This window comes from Anolis sagrei, chromosome X (genome assembly GCF_037176765.1).
Source record: "Anolis sagrei isolate rAnoSag1 chromosome X, rAnoSag1.mat, whole genome shotgun sequence".
Classification (NCBI taxonomy): Eukaryota; Metazoa; Chordata; class Lepidosauria; order Squamata; family Dactyloidae; genus Anolis; species Anolis sagrei.
Window position 1 is genome coordinate 93,897,676 of NC_090034.1, and position 19,232 is coordinate 93,916,907.

General features: G+C 39.9%; 1 protein-coding gene across 1 annotated transcript; it reads left to right on the forward strand.

Annotated features, from left to right (window-relative positions):
- The first annotated feature begins 7,492 nt into the window (after positions 1-7,492).
- On the forward strand, positions 7,493-18,743 carry LOC137097943 (phospholipase A2 inhibitor and Ly6/PLAUR domain-containing protein-like). The gene is made up of 5 exons (XM_067473412.1): positions 7,493-7,541; positions 8,065-8,193; positions 11,451-11,603; positions 15,290-15,427; positions 18,526-18,743. The coding sequence occupies exons 1-5, from the start codon at positions 7,493-7,495 to the stop codon at positions 18,741-18,743; spliced, it is 687 nt and encodes a 228-aa protein (XP_067329513.1).
- Positions 18,744-19,232: the final 489 nt, after the last annotated feature.

The following is a 19,232-nucleotide window of genomic DNA, read 5'->3' on the forward strand; positions in this document are numbered from 1 at the left end:
TATAAGGCCGATACTCAAGACTTTAGTCTTCCTTATAAGTAAATATGGTCTTGGCTTATTAAACCTTAGCACTTGAAGCCGAATGAGCCCTGGCACACAACAATTCCTTGCATTCACACTATGCGTATCCTTTGCCCTTCAGTGTCTGAGCATCTACGTTGCATGGAGAAGGTGTTTGTTGGAGATTGTAAATGTAAATAAACAGAAGCTTTACCACTGTTTCTGAATCAAAATATACCCTGCAGTATAATAATGTGTCATTCAGATTTGTGTAACGAGTAACAGTAACTTTACTTCCATTTAAAAGGTCAAACAGAGCATCAATAAATACAGCACTTTCTCTGAACTCTTACAGAGAACAGAGGGCATAAACAGTCCTTTTAAACAGTCTTTAAAATATGCTTCATGCCTTAGATCAGGCTTCAGAGAGTTGGCAGCCATTTCCTTCCTGGCTATTTCCAGTCAGCATTCTCTTCACTCTCTGAAATGAAAATGGCAGTTAAAACCATTACTCCCAGCAGCAAGCTAGAGACAGTAGCCAATCAGAAATCTGGCTCCTGGCATGCTCAGCCAATCAGCTGCTGACACATGTCTTTCCAGTCAACCCATGACATCATGGTGTCTTTTTACAAATCCCCACAGTGTTGATTTCCATCTCCAACATCTCCATTTCAGTTGACCAAGACACAATGTGATGAATGGATGTTATATTTTGTGATCCATTCTCCCCTTCAGTAGGAGGTCAGCAGGGGATATTTAACTCATCTTTTGCTTTCTAGGTTCAGGCAAAAAGGCTGAAAAATCCACAAGAAAAGGTTGCACTACAGCATCTACCTGTGCGACATACAGAACCTATAGCCATCTTATCCCTGGCTTTATATTTGAAAACGTCTCATGTGTTCCAGCCAAGGACTCTCAAATCAAGGAGGCCCTGCCATCGTCTGGATTCTTCCTTATGATTCTCTTGCTCGTTGAAATGTTTATAATGCAATGACAGAACACCCCCTATCCCCCCACTTATGTCATATACGACCGTACCCTTATTGTAAGCATGATTTCTTGAGGAGTTGATCTTTCTTTATGATTCACTGCAGAAAATAAATAAAAATAAGGAGTGGATAGGATCCAATTTTAAGTGGTTCCATCGCTCCATTGATTTGGTGGGTCAAAGGCAAGAGCTGAAAGGAAACGTTCTTTATGTTGGGTTGTTGTAGGTTTTTTGGGCTATATGGCCATGTTCTAGAAGCATTAGCTCCTGACGTTTCACCTGCATCTATGGCAAGCATCCTCAGAAGTTGTGACCTCTGAGGATGCTTGCCATAGATGCAGGCGAAATGTCAGAAGAGAAGGCTTCTAGAATATGGCCATATAGCTCAAAAAACCTACAACAAGCCAGTGATTACAGCCATGAAAGCCTTAGACAATACGTTCTTTATATTCTTTTATTAATGTAAATGTAATGCTGTAAGCTGAATGAAATATATTTACATGAAATAAAATGTCACATGACTTTAATGACAGAACAGTGGTTTCATTGACAAGCATCCAAACCAGTGGTTCCCAACATTTGGTCTCTGGAATTTTGGTTTCCAAAAGCTCCAGTCTGTCTGAGCCATTGTCAGGAATTCTGGGTGCTGGCAGAGGAAAGATCAGCTAAAAGTGTGGTCAGGGATTCATGATCACAGTTGCATATGCATAGGTTTAGTCAGAACTTTAAACCTTTTCCACTCGCGACACTTTTCTGCCTGAGAAATATTTACATCACCTCTGATATATAGGTATATAAATAGGTATAAAAATCAAATATTTATTGATAATAAATCAGCATTTGCAAGGCTCGAACAGGTTGTTTTTTCCATTTTGTGGAGGATAGCTGTCACATTATTCCGGCAGAGGTGAACCAAACTCCCAGTTTGTGCTAAACGATTTAATTAAAACAGCACTTACTTTCTGGCTGTTTTAATAGTCCAAAACATAAACATAAAGATAGCACCCAGTCACAGAATATAAAACAGGTTCAAGATAACACCGTAGTCAAAAGGTCCAGTCCAGTGGTCAAATGCCGAGAGTTCAATGAGCAAAGTCCAGGGAACAAGAGTCTATTCCATAGTCAAAAGCCAGTCCAGATATTCAAGGTTCCAGGGTTACAAGAGTACAGGAAAAAGGTCAGAATACCAAAAATCCACAAACCTGGGGGAAAACCAGCAGCACCTACCACCAAAATAAGACAAATGTTTTTCTCCCAAAGATCAGTCCCAAGGCTAGCTCATTATATCCAGAAACACCCAACTGCAACCTATCTCATGCATACTTCCACCCTTAATTGATTTCACCCATGAATTCTTACTTACAGATTGCTCAACCTTTTAGAACCAAGACTTCCATCACCAGCTGCTAGGCCTACCACCACCAACCACCATCAACTGCAGAACATGATACATGCACTTTCTGCAAAGTCCACTGTAAACACTGCATGGGGGTGATTCTGGAACTCTAGCTGTCGGCGGTGGCCAGGAGTACCTTCACACAGCTAAAACTTACATGCCACTGATTTGGCTTCAAATAGCTTGAGTGATGCAAGTATGAACTGGCCCCCTTTTGTCTTTAGGTATTTTAGAATGACTATAGAGCTCCTTTGCACCATCTCAGCCACGTGGTCCCCATGCACATTTCTACGGTTGGAAGAGTGAAGGACTACTCCCAGACATTTGAAACATGGGGCCTGCTGTAGGCTTGGCATTGGCAGGCACTGCTTGCTTGCTTTGCATATTTTTGGGGGGAGGGAGGGGTGGGGGGAGGGAGGGTGGGTACCATATGCCTTATGACTTTTATCTTTCTGCTGCATTTTAGAAAATATTTGAGGATTACTAAGCTGTTGAGTGCACTGCTGACTTATTTGTGTGGGCAAAGTTGGAGAATCAAAGAATCAAAGAGTTGGAAGAGACCTCATGGGCCATCTAGTCCAACCCCCTGCCAAGAAGCAGGAAAATTGCACTCAAAGCACCCCCGACAGATGGCTATCCAGCCTCTGTTTAAAAGCTTCCAAAGAAAGCGCCTCTACCACATTCCGGGGCAGAATTCCACTGCTGAACAGCTCTCACAATCAGGAAGTTCTTCCTAATGTTCAGATAGAATCTCCTTTCTTGTAGTTTGAAGCCATTGTTCCACGTCCTAGTCTCCAGGGCAGCAGAAAACAAGCTTGCTCTTTCCTCCCTGTGGCTTCCCCTCACATGGATATACATGGGTATCATGTCTCCTCTTAGCCTTCTCTTCTTAAGGCTAAACATGCCCAGCTCTTTAAGCCATTCCTCATAGGGCTTGTTCTCCAGACCCTTGATCATTTTAATCGCCCTCCTCTGGACACATTCCTGCTTGTCAATATCTCTCTTGAATTGTGGTGCCCAGAATTGGACACAATATTCCAGGTGTGGTCTAACCAAGGCACAATAGAGGAGTAGCATGACTTCCTTGGATCTAGACACTATACTCCTATTGATGCAGGCCAAAATCCCATTGGCTTTTTTAGCCACTGCATCACATTGTTGGCTCATGTTTAACTTGTTGTCTACAAGGACTCCAGGATCTTTTTCACACATACTGCTCTTAAGCCACACGTCCCCCATTCCGTATCATTTTTTCTGCCTAAGTCGAGTATCTTGCATTTGTCACTGTTGAACTTCCTTTTGTTAGTTTTGGCCCATTTCTCTAATCTGTTAAGATCATTTTGAATTCTGCTCCTGTCTTCTGGAGTATTGGCTATCTCTCCCAATTTGGTGTCATCTGCAAACTTGATGATTGTGCCTTCTAACCCTTCATTTAAGTCATTAGTAAACACGTTGAACAGAACTGGGCCCAGGATGAAACCCTGTGGCACTCTGCTTGTCACTTCCTTCCAGGATGAGGAGAAAGCATTGGTGATCACCCTCTGGGTTTGTCTTTTTAACCCAGCTGGGCCTAGCTCCACCATACAGTACTATACATATTGGCTTCCTAATCATCTTTATATCCTTCAATAGAGGTCCTGCTTTTATATTGTTGCAGCCTTACTCATTGGCAGGAAAAAATTGGAAACATCTGTGTGCCCTGATCACTAACTGGACATGCCTTCACCTGATCTGTCCAGGAGACACTGCATATGTAACTAAATAGCTAATGTAGTGAATAGCATTTAGACAACAACAACAACAACACTTTATTTATATTCCGCCCTTCTCCCCGTGGGGACTCAGAGCGGATTACAGTGTAAAGAGATACCAACAAACATTCAATGCCTTGTTAAAATACAATGTGACACACAAACAAAACAAAGTCTTCTTTCATTTCCAGCTTTGGAGGAAATGGTAGAAAAACAAGAAATATTTATATGGCAACACACTAAATTGACTTTCTCCTGATCTGCACAAATGTAGCTGACTTCTGTGCCCAAATGCATTTGGCACATGGCCATGTTGTACCCACCAGACACATGGATTTTAAAGATGTGCTGCCTCTTCAAAACAAAGAAATGCTTGTGCAAGCTTCTACACTAACATTTATTTATTTACCATATTTATATTCAGCCCTTCTCACCCCGCAGGGGACTCAGAGCAGATTACAATGCACATGTACATGGCAAACATTCATTGCGATTTAAACATACAAAATATGTAGACAGACACAGAGGAATTTAACATCCAGCTTTCCAGCTTCATGAGGGTATGCTTGATTCTGGCTCGATTCCGGCCACAGGGGGAGTTGCCCCATCCGCTTGTGACACCGAGTCCTATGATGGAGTACTTCCTCATTCTTCGGCATGCTTCTGGAAGGTTTTACGGCATCATAAATTAGTTAAATTAGCCTCCCCGCATAAAGCAGTTCCTACATTTCCTGCTTGACAGATGCAACTGTCTTTCGGGCTGCATCGTTCGACAGCAAGGTAGACTATTAATGGTCGGGAGCTTACTCCGACCTGTACTGGGTTTGAACTCATGACCTCTCTGCCAGTAGTGATTTAATGAAGCTGGTTACTAACTAGCTGCGCCACAGCCTGGTTCCATTGTTGAATATGTGCAGACTGAAAGCTCAACTTCCAAGAGGTAATCACTTAATCATTTTGAGTTTGGACAAAGAAATCTCTCCATTTTAATGTCATTCGTATTTCTTTTTTTCTTTTTTTTAAATTAAGTTCTTCCTATCCCATATATAAAGGAATTTGCACATATAGATTCATTTTTACCAGAAATGGACTGAAAGGAAGATCAAAAGGTCTATCTCAATATACACCGACAGTCAAGTGCTGGTTGGACACACTCTTGAGAGCCCAACTTTGTCTGTGCCTAACAGTGGGAGGTTGTGTAATAATGACCATGCTATCTTTAGCTGGAACCCACCTAGCTCATTGTTTTTGTTAATGGAGATCTTGGCCACTATTCTAAGAATGCCCAGGTTTTTTTTAGAACTTTGAGAAGCATTGGTTCAACAGAAGGCCAACCTCTACTCTTTATGACCTCAAACAGGAATTGCTAAACAAGAAGATCTCTCATCAGGGCTACAAGAGGGAACGATGAGGAAGTGAACTGTTAAAACTAAACATCGAAAGAGCTGCTAAGAAGGAACAACGTGAGATCATTGCAGGCAATTTGACTTTCATACCATTAGGGCTAACACTCTTCTGTGAAAACATTAGGCTTTGTACAAGAACACAAAGTTATTTCTGAATTTCAAATTTCTTTAAAAAAATAATATTTTTATTGAATTTTTTTACAAATGAAAATTAAAAGAAAAAAGGGAAATAAGGATGGATGGTCAGGGAAGCTTAGGAGGAGATTTAGGGAAGGGAGTGGTGTCTTTGGATGGGGGGTGTGGGGAAAAGGGGAGGGAAGGGGGTTGAGGGAAGTAGATTGGGGGATGTTATTCGAATGCAAATGATAGATGTTCAAAATGTGAAGAACAAACTGGTTCTTTTTTCCACATATAGTGGACATGTACATCTGCCAAATCCTACTGGAGAAACATACATGAAAAAATAGAGAATTACTAGAATTATTTATTTATTTATTTACAGTATTTGTATACCGCTTTTCTCACCCCGAGGGGGACTCAAAGCGGTTTTACACATAAGAAATGGCAAAATTCAATGCCAGTACAAACAATTACAATTATACACTACAGTTAGACATAAAAAAATTAAAACAATGCATCCAGAAGTAAAATTGAGTTCAAACCAGAACATTTTTATTAGGAATATTAGAGACAGAATTGGAAAAAAACAAAAACAAAGACAAGCTCTCCAGCTACCTAGCAACAGCAGCTAGAATATGCTATGGCGAGAGTCTGGAGATCAAAGGAGACTCCAACACAAGAGCAATGGCTAATAAAAACAATAGACATTATGAATATGGATAAATTAACGCAATTGATAAACATGAACCAAAAGATGAAGACAATAAAAACAGACTGGTTCCCAGTAAAGATTTTTTTAATTCAAGAAAAGCTCAAATGGATGATAAATATGCAATGAAAACCAAACACAACGTTCTTAACGAAGACAGTGCAAGAGGGTCAGCCAACACGATTGACAAATCAACGCAGAACTACAACCGTAGCAAAGACTATTGGAAGCCGAAATCCCCCAATCTAAATTTCAAATTTCTTTCTTTTTTTAATAATAATTTTTATTGAAAAGATTTACGATTACATAAAAGAAAACAGAAAAAGGGGGGGGGGGTAAAAAGGAGGTAAGGGGTGGGGGAGGGATCAAGGGGATGGGGAAAGGAACTGGTATAGGGGGGCAGGGGTGGTAGGTGGTAGGAAAGGTAGCGGGGGATTTTAACTTTCCATCTTCTCAGTCCTGGATTGTGTCTTCTTGTTTTCACGTTTCTTCTATTCTATATCCTCGTCTTCTTCAAAAGTTACCGGGAAGGAACTCTTCTCCCCATATTGTTTATATCCAAATTTCCATTTTTGCTTCTTCCATAAATCTTGTTAATGAGCTCCAAACTATTTCTATTTTATTTTGTTTATATCTAAGTTTTTTTGTGTCAAGTTGCCTATATTTCCGATTTCTAGCATTTTGATTAACCATTCTTTTAAGCTAGGTATTTCTTTTCCCTCCAATAGCACGCATAGACAATTCTAGCAGCCGGTGTTAAATAACTAAATTGTACCTCTTTGTTTCTGTCTCCATGGAAGTCTAAAGTGCCCAGGAGGAAATATTCTGATTTGAATTGAAATTTAGTTTCCAAGATTACTTGAATTTCAAATTTCTAGGTCCTCACACTAGAAGTCATAGAGATTCCTGGAGAGAACATTTTAAATATGATCGGTGAATAACCAAACCCACAAGAGCCAAAACCACAAATGTAGAGGGACAACCGTGATTTTAAAAAATGGTCTCAAATCATTGTAGAAAGTTGTTCTTTGATGCAATGCTTCTTTCTGATATTTTTGCAGGACCTTTGAACAACAGAATTCAGCCCAATGTGGAGAGAGGCCTCTCAGATTTCCTCTCAACATGCACTCTCTGTTGAGGCTCTTACTCTTCTTTGTCATCCTAAGAATAGGTAAGGAGGAACTGGTAAATCATAGTAAACTGAGACTGGAATTCAGACACCGTATGGCTTGGTATTCTGTCGCTCCCTCTGCAGCACCCCAACCCTCCCCTCCTTTTGGTCTGAAGCGGCATCACATGGCCATTATGTGCTTCACAGCAAGCAGGAAACCTCAGAGAACATCTGGCTAGATCCCCATAGCCAGATGTTAAGTGATTGCATCAGTGCTCGGGTCCATTGAAGTCCTCCAGGGTGTCAATGCTTCTGTGATCATTTTGCACCTGGCAACGCTTCTGTGATCATTTTGCACCTTGGCGCCTGCCTGCTCACTCTGAAGCAAAGCATGGCCATGTGAACCATCTTTGGTGTTTAAGAGTAAGTCAGGCTTAACATAGCAAAGGTCAGCATGTGAATATTTGCACAATGCTGAGGCAATGTAGAAGTGAGGCCTCCAAGTGGCTAAGAAGGTGGAGAAGTTGCATTTGTAGGAAACTACGATCATTCTTTTTTCTCCTTTGTTTTTTTCCCATTGCAGATAATGCCAATTATGTTCCTCTCGAGTGTGAAGTTTGTGAGGCCAGTGGGACCACATGCACTGGCCCTAAGCACAAGTGCCCTATTAGGAAAGATACCTGTGCCATTTCTTTATCCGAAAGCACTCTGGGTAGGTAGTAGAGGCTTTATATCATGGCAGTTTATCACTGGAGGTGAACAGATTGGTCAGTCTGACTTCCAGCTGCTAGTGATTTCTGAAGAAATGCGTGAATTCTACTTAAGCAAAATCAAACTGCACCAAATGCACAACCATTTGTACTGGCTAAATGCAAATGCACTTACCCTCCCTGTTACTATAGATATTATAGGTAAAGGTTTTCCGCTGACATTAAGTCCAATCGTGTCAGACTCTGGGGATTGGTGCTCATCTCCATTTCTAAGCCGAAGAGCCGTCGTTGTCCATAGACACCTCCAAGGTCATGTGGCCGGCATGACTGCATGGAGCTCCGTTACCTTCCTGCCAGAGTGGTACCTATTGATCTACTCACATTTGCATGTTTTTGAACTGCTAGGTTGGCAGAAGCTGGGCCTAACAGCGGGAGCTCACCTCGCTCCCTGGATTTGAACCTGCGACATTTCATTCAGCAGCTCAGTGGTTTAACCCACTGTGCCTCCAGGGGCTTGATGTTATAGAGTTTGCTAAACCAAGCTAAATCATATAAAATTGTGGAAGTGGAGGCAGTAACTAACGTTGTATTTCTAGGCATGAAGATTACTGCAGACGCAGACTGCAGCCAGGAAATCAGGAGATGCTTTCTTCTTGGGAGGAGAGCAATGAGCAATCTCGAGAAAGTAGTTAAGAGTAGATAAAATGATAAAATGTCTGAAAACTTTAAAAGATCGATACCACTGAGAGATTGGGAACTAATGTGGAACAAGAAACTAAATTACACATATGCAATGGCTTTAAAAGAGAACTGGTTAAAAATGTTTCATCGGTGGTATATGACCCCCCCCCCCCCAAAATTAAATCAAATGTATAAAAATACCTCCAAAAATTGTTGGAAATGTAATGAACATGAAGGCGGTTTCTACCACCTATGGTGGACTTGTAGAGCTGCTCAGAGATACTGGAAATTAATCCATGAAGAATGCCAATAAATCCTCTCAAAAAGATATCCAAAAAAGCCGGAATGTTATTTGCTAGGAATCGTAGATGAAGATATTAAATTAAACTTGAATGAAGATGTTCTGTTTATATATCTAACAGCAGCCACAAGAATAATATATGTGAAAGTTTGGAAACAGAAAGAAATTCCAGAAGGAAATTAATGGATAATAAAAATAAATGAAATCAAAGATATGGACAAACTAACTTTCTTACTAAAGAGAAATACGGGCAACCCGATCAAGCAAACAGACTGGTTACAATTGGAGAAGTACATGGAAAAAAGGGAAAAAGAAAAAAAGAAGAAAAAAGTAATAAGTAATAAGTGTACTTGATTTGAACAATATAACAAAAATTGGTTAAAATGCGAATGAAATAAAGGACATGGATATGCTAACTTTTTTTGTTGAAAAAGAATACAGGCAATCCACTCAAACAGACAAACTGGTCAATAATTGATGATTATATTGAAACAAGATATAAAGACTTATAATAGTACTGAGGACATAATGGAAGCATAAATTGAAATATACACACAAAAGATATTGTACGGGCAGAATCATAAGGGAGTCCAAATCCCAATTTTCTGAATTTCTGACTTTTGGTTTTTTTTTATTATTATTAATATCTCATTTTATTTTTTAGATTTTTATTTTTTGATATTTTTCTTTCTCTTCTTTTTTCTTCTCTTTCTATTCACAGGTGTTATTGCTTTGGTACTTTCCTACTTTTGTATCTTCTTGAATTATTCCCCCACTTTCGCTGTAACTATAAAAACCCAATATATTTTTTTAAAAAAAAATGGTTAAAATGGAAGCAGAAGCCTGGACTTGACATTAATATATTTTATTTTTTATTTTATACACACACATATATATATCCTGTCTGTTTCTAGGAGTTATATAGATGCTCAAATGAACCACAAAGTCGAACCCACAAGGAATTAGAAGAAAGTCTCGAAATTTTTAATTTTTTTTATCTTACCGCATATACCTTTCTCTTTTTTCTTTTTTTCTTTTGTTTATTTTTCATTTTTCAACTTTTTTTCTTCTCTCCCTCTCTTTCTATTTTGTTTCTTATTTCTCTTTACTCTAATTGTTTCCCCTCTTTACCTGTAAATTTAAACTTATTGATGTTTTCTTTTTTATATTTCTTTATATTAAATAAAAATTTAGTTGAAAAAAAAAAGAATAGAGACATCACACTGGCAATGAAGATCCGCATAGTTAAAGCAATTGTATTCCCTGTAGTGACCTATGGATGTGAGAGCTGGACCATAAGGAAGGCTGAGCGAAGGAAGATAGATACTTATGAACTGTAGAGTTGGAGGAAAATGCTGAGAGTACCTTGGACTGCGAGAAGATCCAACCAGTCCATACTCCAGGAAATAAAGCGCGACTGCTCACTGGAGGAAAGGATATTAGGGGCAAAAATGAAGTACTCTGGCCATAGTATGAGAAGTCAGGAAAACTTTGAGAAGATAATGATGCTGGGGAAAATGGAAGGAAAAAGGAAGAGGGGGTGACCAAGGACAAGATGGATGGATGTTATCCTTGAAGTGACTGGCTTGACCTTGAAGGGGCTGGGGGTGGTGATGGCCAACAGGGAGCTCTGGCATGGGCTGGTCCAGGAGGTCACGAAGCATCGGAAGTGACTGAACTAATAAACAAAAAAAAATTCAGCCCCACAAAAATGGACTAAATACACAAGCATTCATACTCAATGAGTCCCTCCTGATTCTATGCTGCATATCAGTAGTAACATGATGTCAGAAGGCAGGATTATTTTTTTTTCTTTGCCCATGCAGGCTGTTTTTATTTTATACATATATTTTCCTTTCTTGTTTCTAATGTTGGAATTAAATTTTAAAAAAATTAAGGAACTGCAATAGTTCAGAAAGGCAGTGTGGTGGAAGTTCCTTTTTTGGAGGCTTTTAAACAGAGACTGGATAGCGATCTGTCAGGGGTGCTTTGATTGTGCTTTTCCTGCATGGCAGGGGGTTGGACTGAATAGCCCACATGGCCTCTTCCAACTCTAGGATTCCATAATTCGATGAGTGTTGTGAAAGTACAATTGCAGTACCATGGAATGGTGAATCAGTCCAATTGTGCTGTTGAAGACAGGTGCAACTATTGAAGGTGCATAACCCGGTATGGATTTATTACTTATGACAATGCGACTGGAGTGGAATAGCAGACTTTAATATCAGGTGTTTTGCTACTCATGTCACAAACGTTTTTCCTCCTTTTTCTCTATAGATGGAAAGACAGTTGTTAACATAGAGAAAGGCTGCGAAAACTCGAACATCTGCAGGACTCCCAGCATTGAAATTTATTTGGGGCCAAATAAATTCTACAGGGCAAACGTAGTCTGTTGTACTGGGGACAAATGCCAAAATGCTACTCCTAAATGTAGGTACATGTTATTGGTTTCATTTTTCTTCCAACCTTTCACCCACTATTTCTTCACCTCCTCTGCCCAATTTTCTTCAGATTGTTGAATATCTAAAGCTTCAACTAGTCCAATAATCGGCAGCCAGGTTGCTCACCGGAGCGACATACAGGGAACATACAACTCCTTTGTTACGCTGACTCCACTGGCTACCGATTAGCTTCCAAACACAATTCAAAGTGCTGGTTTTAACCTTTAAAGCCCTAAACGGTTCTGGCCCAGACTACCTGTCTAAACATATCTCTTGCCATGAACGATCACAAAGTTTAAGATCTTCTGGAGGGGCCCTGCTCTTGATCCCACCACTATCGCAAATGCATTTGATGGGGATGAGAGACAGGGCTTTCTCAGCAGTGGCCCCCCCACCTATGGAATGCCCTCCCTAGAGATATCAGATTGGCCACATCCTTCTTGTCCTTTAGAAGGAAAATCAAGACCTGGTTATGGGGCCAAGCATTTGATCAGGGAGCAGCAAGTGGAAGAAGATCACTCAACTTATGGCAATGAATTGACCCAGACTGGTTTTTGAATTTCAATTTTAATGGAAGTGTCTTAATTAATTGTTTTAATTGTTGATTGTACTGTGGTTGTTTTTATGATGCTAGCATCATATGATGCTTTTGTTAGGCCGCCCCGAGTCCCCTTTCAGAGGGAGAAGGGCGGGGTATAAATATAGGCAATAAATAAAAAAAATAATAAATAAAGTTCTGTCATCGAGGACATGATGCAGATTTCTTCACTGCTGCTCCAGAAAGAGGAGCAAGCCTAATGCTTTTAAGATATAGGTGGATAGATTTTGATTGAACATTAGAATGAATGTCTTGGTGCAAAGAGCAGTTTGGCAAAAGTACTAATTTTCTAGACAGGTGGTAGAGTCTCTTTATCTGTTGGGGTCGGCTGGGAGGTTTCTAACTAGATTTCCTGCACTGAGCAAGCGGGATTGGGATTCAATGGCCAATGAAGCCCCTTCTAGCTCTATGATTTCATTGTTCTATAACGATTTTAGTCTAGCTTCCCTTGAAAAGGAGTTGGGGAAACAAGCACATAATTCAAAAGTGATGGCTTTAGCTTATAAAGCCCTAAATGATTCTGGCTCAGCTTATCAGTCTCAATGTATCTCCCTCTATGAACCACCACAGAGTTTAAGATCATCTGGGGAGGCCCTGCTCTCAGTTCCACTTCCCTCAAAGGCGTAATTGGCAGAGACGAGAGACAGTGACTTCTCAGTGGTGGCTCCTCATCTGGAACTCCCTCCCCAGCAATGTTAGCTCAGCCCCCTCCCTTCTGATCTTCCGCAAGAGAGTGAAAATGTGGCTTTGTGACCAAACCTTTAGAGAACTTGTGCAATAGATAGACTTGGAACAATGTGCAATGAGCATTGGAATGACCCAGATTATGCTTGTGGATTACGTGTTTAACTCTGAATGTATTATTTTTAAATGTTTTAATTGTTTTAATTTATGTTTTATTATATTTTATAATATAATAAAATATATTATTATATATTATATTATAATAAAATATATATATAATACATTTTATTATAATGTTTATTTAACTGTACATTGTAGTTTTAGGGCATCAAATAATTTGCCTGTATGTAAAGCCACCTTGAGTCCCTTCCGGGGTGAGAACGGCGGGGTAGAAATGTCAACAACAACAACAACAACAACAACAACAACAACAATAATGGCAGCAACTGGTATATAAATAGCTATATGTATATAGCTATATATATAAAATGGAGCATGCAGAAAGTCGTATGTGTGTCATATGTCGGTTCTATTTCGTAAGCTCTGTACATACGATGTGATTTTTGAAGTGTGAGTGGTGGCCACGCAAAAATCTTAAAATTCAAAAAACTTGCCTATGTCTTTCCATAACATTTACGTAAGCATTGTGACTCTCTATGAGTCAGCTGAAACTTGGGGGGTTTATAGTGGTAAATATGTGCTACAGTTGAAGCAAATTTCATCCTGATAGTTCTAAAAATGAGAGACAAAGTAGCCCCGGAATTTTCCCCATTAGCATAATAACTTAATGAGATAATAACGGCAATTTTGTTACGTCGTAAGAGTTATGACATAGACTCCTTATGATATTTTAGAAACATTTTAGAAACAAATCTCCAACCCTAATTTAGTAATTAGATATGAAATTTTTTTTCATTGATTGAACACCTCTAATACACACACACACGCACTATCCATTTATGTCCTTCGGCATCCAGCTTCCAGTTGACCACAGAATCATGATGAAAGATTTATAAGTGACTAGAGAAAACATTTCTTGAGGAATATATAGGTCTTCAAGGACCATTTTAGAATCATATTGGAAGACCTAGAAATGCTTAGAAAGAACATTTCTTTGTAGGTCCTCTAGCATGATTCTATGGCAACTTCTTGAATAAATAATAATAATAATAATAATAATAATAATAATAATAATAATATGTTCTTCTTCATCATCATCTTTATTTGTATCCCCCAGCATCTCCCCAAAGGGTACTCGGAGCGGCCTTTAGAAGCACTCCAAGTGCCACATGCAGACAACAATACATAAGTAAATACAATGACATAAGTATAACAACAGTGCATAAAAATCTCATTAATAAAATTATAAAAAATGGAAAATTATAAAATTCCTAAAATGCAGTGGGCTCTGCCGGCCAGCTATCTGTCATAACAATCAATTAAAGTGCAGGCTAGTACTATCACTGATTGATTACATTGGCCTTGGATTACTCAGGATAAAAGCTCTATCTGAAGAGCCATGTTTTTAGACTCACTCGGAAGGCCTGAAGAGAGGGGGCTAATCTAATTTCCTTAGAGAGGGTATTCCAGAGCCGGGGAGCCACCACCGAGAAGGCCCTCTCCCTCGTCCCCACCAACCGTGCTTGAGATGGTGGTAAGACTGAGAGAAGGGCCTCCCCAGCAGATCTTAATGCCTGCAGCGCTTTGTAGAAAGAGATGCGGTCTCAAAGATAGGTTGGACTCGAAGCGTATAGGAATTACCTTTGAATTAGGCCTGGAACTTTTTGGGAGCCAGTGGAGCTGCTTTAAAAAGGGGGTATGCTCCCTAAAGCTCACCCCAGTTAATAATCTGGTTGCCGCTCTTTGCACTAGCTGCAGTTTCAGAGTCGTCTTCAAAGGCAGCCCCACACAGACTGCATTACATTAGTCCATTCTGGATGTAACTAAAGCATGGACTACCATGGCCAAGTCAGGCTTCTTGAGGTATGGTTGCAGCTGGTGCACAAGTTTTAACTATGCGAAGGCCCTCCTGGCTACTGCCGACACCTGAGCCTCAAGAGTCAACGCTGAATCCAGGGTGACTCCCAGATTGAGGACCTGAATTACTAAAGAATGTTAAAAAATTGTGTTATATCCACATTTTACCACTTTTGCATGGACTCTGCATCCCTAATCTCAGCAAATGTGGAGAGACTACTCAACATTTTAGAGGCAATTTCATATTGAATATATTACAGTAATCCAGATGGGATGGGACTATGGTACAGACTGGAAAACTCTAGGAATTTCACCATTAGTGCACCAGCGCTAACTGTGAATTCCCTCTCGTCCACCACAGAAGACCAGGGTTAGGAATGAATTTAATGCTAATCCTGATTTCTTTTGCTTTTCAGTACCACCCAAGCCGACTAAAGGAAATGGAAAACACTGTCTTGCATGCTATACTTGGGAACCAACATGTCATAGAGAGATGGTGGATTGTCTGGGAAACGATAAATACTGCTTTGAAATGGAATCTCGTACATATACCGGTAGGTCCCAGATCAAATGTAGCAAAAGAAGATGTGTAGGATTAAAGATGCCAAAAACAAAAGACAAGGGGGATTGTAGGCATTGTACAACCACAATCTACAGACCTACTCCAGTTACCAAAATTTCTGACAAAGAAGCTCCTTTTATAAAGTCTTTTTATGGGAACTAAATCCGGCCTATGTTGGGTTATTTTTAGTATTGTAAGTGCTGAGTAAGTGCTGTTCCTCACTTAACTCCTAAGCACACCTTTTCCCTCTTCTGCCACTCATACTATCAGTAGTAACGGTAGCAGGAGACTCTACTACAACAAGTGTATATATTTTTTGTTTGTCCTTGTAAGTCGTATCAAATTAGCTAAATTCATGCTTACGAGGTAATATCCGATATGTGGGCATGGCCCGTGCCAAAATTTTAAGAATTGAAACTCACCCCATACTTTTTTTGTTTTTGTTTTGTAAATCTCAGAAGGCTCCCAAAGTCAGTTTCATTTTTTTCTGGGTTATAAATGTCATTTCTTAATTGGTACCATCATAAAAACATGGGGAAAGTTTATTACTGTTATACATCGTCTTATGGCACATTTTGTTGTAGTATCTTGTAGAGTCTCCTGTCCACCAATTTAAAATCGTCACCCACGTATTTAACTAAGTTGCCAGGGTAGAACCACTACTTTCAAAGTAAGGACTACACAATTAAACAGGAAATAACACTTTCAAACTAGGAACATGATTTCTTTATTATTAAAGCATGTTGTTTATAAAAACTTTGAAAATTTATCAAAAAACTGTGGATAAGTGAAATGTTCTGAAATTTGATGGGCTAAGAGTGACAAATTGTGGCAAATTTCTTCCCAATCGCTGTAAAAATGAGAGAGCAAGGAGCCCCTAAAGTTTCCCCAATTATAGTAATTATGCACATTTACTATAATGAAATAGTAATGAAATTTTGTTACTTTTGTTATAGTAATAAATTATGCACTAACTATACTTTAGAAACACTTTAGTAACAAAACACCAGTGCCCCTGGTTTTGTAATGACTTTTGAACAATTTTTTAATGGATCACATGTGCCTAAAGATTAAAGATAAGAAGAACAAAACCCTGAAGTTAGGTTTGCATCAGGTGTATAAGAGAATGACTGCATGAATGGAACATCTTTCAAGTGTATGTAAGAATGCCATCAGAATAAGTTGGGGTCTGATGATGTGATTTTTTTTTTGCCGTGTCAGGAGCGACTTGAGAAATTGCAAGTCACTTCTGGTGTGAGAGAATTGGCCGTCTGCAAGGACGTTGCCCAGGGGACACCTTGATGATTTGATGTTTTTATCATCCTTGTGGGAGGCTTCTCTCATGTCCCCGTATGAGGAGCTGGAGCTGATAGAGGGAGCTCATCTGCCTCTCCCCGGATTCGAACCTGCGACCTGTCGGTCTTCAGTTCTGCCGGCACAGGGGTTTAACCCACTGCGCCACCGGGGGCTCAGATGATGTGATAATGTATAGTGAATGGGAGGATTCTATAGATTCTATAGTGTAAATAGCTGCAACAAAAGATAAAGCTTTCATGTGGAAAAAAAGTTCCTGCATTTGCTGTTTATTGCAAGTACTGATCATAATATAGACATTACTTTCATACTGCGGCAGTTGGAGCTGACAAACTCTGCTTCGGGTTACAGAAATAGCTGACATATAAATCTGTCCTGAGTAGCCCGGGATCCAGCATGTTCATGCCAGATCCAAGGCTATTGTCTAGATGGCCTTAGACCAGCGTTTCTCAACCTAGGGGTTGGGACCCTTGGGGGGTTGTGAGGGTGTGTCAGAAAAGTCACCAAAGACCATCAGAAAACACAATATTTTCTGTTGGCTGTGGGGGTTCTGTGTGGGGAAGTTTGGCCCAGTTCTATCATTGGTGGGGTTCAGAATGCTCTTTGATTGAACTACAACTCCCTGCAACTACAACTCCCAAATGTCAAGGTCTATTTTCCCCAAACTCCACCAGTGTTCACATTTGAGCATATTGAGTATTCGTGCCATATTTGGTCCAGATCCATCATTGTTTGGTTCCACAGTGCTCTCTGGATGTAGGTGAACTACAACTTCAAAACTCAAGGTCAATGTCCACCAAACCCTTCCAGCATTTTCTGTTGGTCATGGGAGTTCTGTGTGCCAAGTTTGGTTTGATGCCATCATTGGTGGAGTTCAGAACACTCTTTATAGGTGAACTATAAATCCCAGCAACTACAACTTCCAAATGACAAAATCAATCCTCCCCGCCAACCCCACCAGTATTCAAATTTGGACATATAGGGTATTTGTGCCAAATTTGCTCCAGTGAATGAAAATACATCCTGCATATCAGATATTTACAATATGATTCATAACAATAGAAAAATTACAGTTATGAAGTAGTAACGAGAATAATGTTATGGTTGGGGGTCACCACAACATGAGGAACTGTATCAAGGGGTCATGGCTTTAGGAAGGTTGAGAACCATGCCCTAGACCATGCACTTCACTAGGGCAGCCTGCAACTTAAAGAAAGGAGCTCGGATGGTGCTCCATGGCTGAGTAGGAGTGACAGTCATGGTCATACAGGTGTGATCCATCCCATTTTTTGTACTGATGAGTGCAGGAAAAGGATAATATCACGAGTGTCCATTCTGGACAGCAGATCAGTCTGAATCGGACTCAGTCCAACTATTTGCATTTCTGGCAAACTCCAGAGTATCATCTGACTGTACTGCAGCAAGACAAAGTTGGCTTAAACCATGCATAGGCAAACTTGGGCCTTCCAGGTGTTTGGGCTTCCACAATTCCTAACAGACTACCAGCTGTTAGGATTTGTGGGAGTTCAAGTCCAAAACACCTGGAGGCTCAAGTTTGCCCATGCCTGGTTTAAAGAGTCACTGGAAGCATCATGAAGACAGTCAGCTATATGTTCTTAGTGTGTCTGGTGTTGTTGGGCTCACATTGACAGGTTCTAGGTCTTGCTAAATTCTATACCTTAGCAGCACATCTATATGAAGAGGGGTCTCAATATGGACTTCTTGGGAGGAGCAGTAACTGTCACGGTTCTTCTGACCATGCATCTTGTCTTCCAGGTGCCAATGGAACCCACTTGGACAGAATTATTAAGGGCTGCACTACTAAGTCTGTCTGTGGTTTACTAGCAGCAGGTCGTTCTCCAGTTTGGAGCAGTTACGTAACTGTGAAAAATGCAGAATGTAAGCCAAAACATTCTAAGGGATTTCATTCAATCAGCTCCTCCCTGACAAGCATTTTTTGGCTCCTGTTGTTGAAGATCTTTCTCTCTGTGTAAAAGACGGGTTCATAGGACTGGATCCACTCCAACATTCAGTTGTGCCTCCTTTTCACTTCCATGTCAATCTCTCTAATGTAAGTTGTCCTGTAGGATTGTCTGCTTTCTTCAGCCAAAATAAACACAACTGAATCAAAAATAGAATAAAAAATCTGGTTATTTTTAAAAATGCACATACATTCTAAGCCACTGATTGTGAGCTCTATCACATTCCCCAATTACACATGAAAGGTTATTTAAATTTCCAACAATTCCAAGGGATTTAGTGAACAATTTGATGGCTCGAGGTGGGGCACAACCAATTAAAAAACTTATGAATATAAGATATATACATGTATATAAATAAAAATATAATGTTTGTTTGTGGGATTAACATAACTCAAAAACCACTGGATGAATTGACACCAAATGTGAACACAATACGCCTATCCGGCCAACAAGTGACCATCACTGAAAAACACAGTGGAAGGGACTTCCGGTGTGCCGTAA

What these genes read in the sequence shown, in the direction of transcription:
- LOC137097943 (XM_067473412.1), top strand. Translation starts at nt 7,493, where the DNA reads ATGCACTCTCTGTTGAGGCTCTTACTCTTCTTTGTCATCCTAAGAATA. An exon ending in CTTTGTCATCCTAAGAATAG is followed by an intron (nt 7,542 to 8,064) that starts GTAAGGAGGAAC and finishes TTCCCATTGCAG; the next exon opens with ATAATGCCAATTATGTTCCT. An exon ending in GGAATCTCGTACATATACCG is followed by an intron (nt 15,428 to 18,525) that starts GTAGGTCCCAGA and finishes CTTGTCTTCCAG; the next exon opens with GTGCCAATGGAACCCACTTG.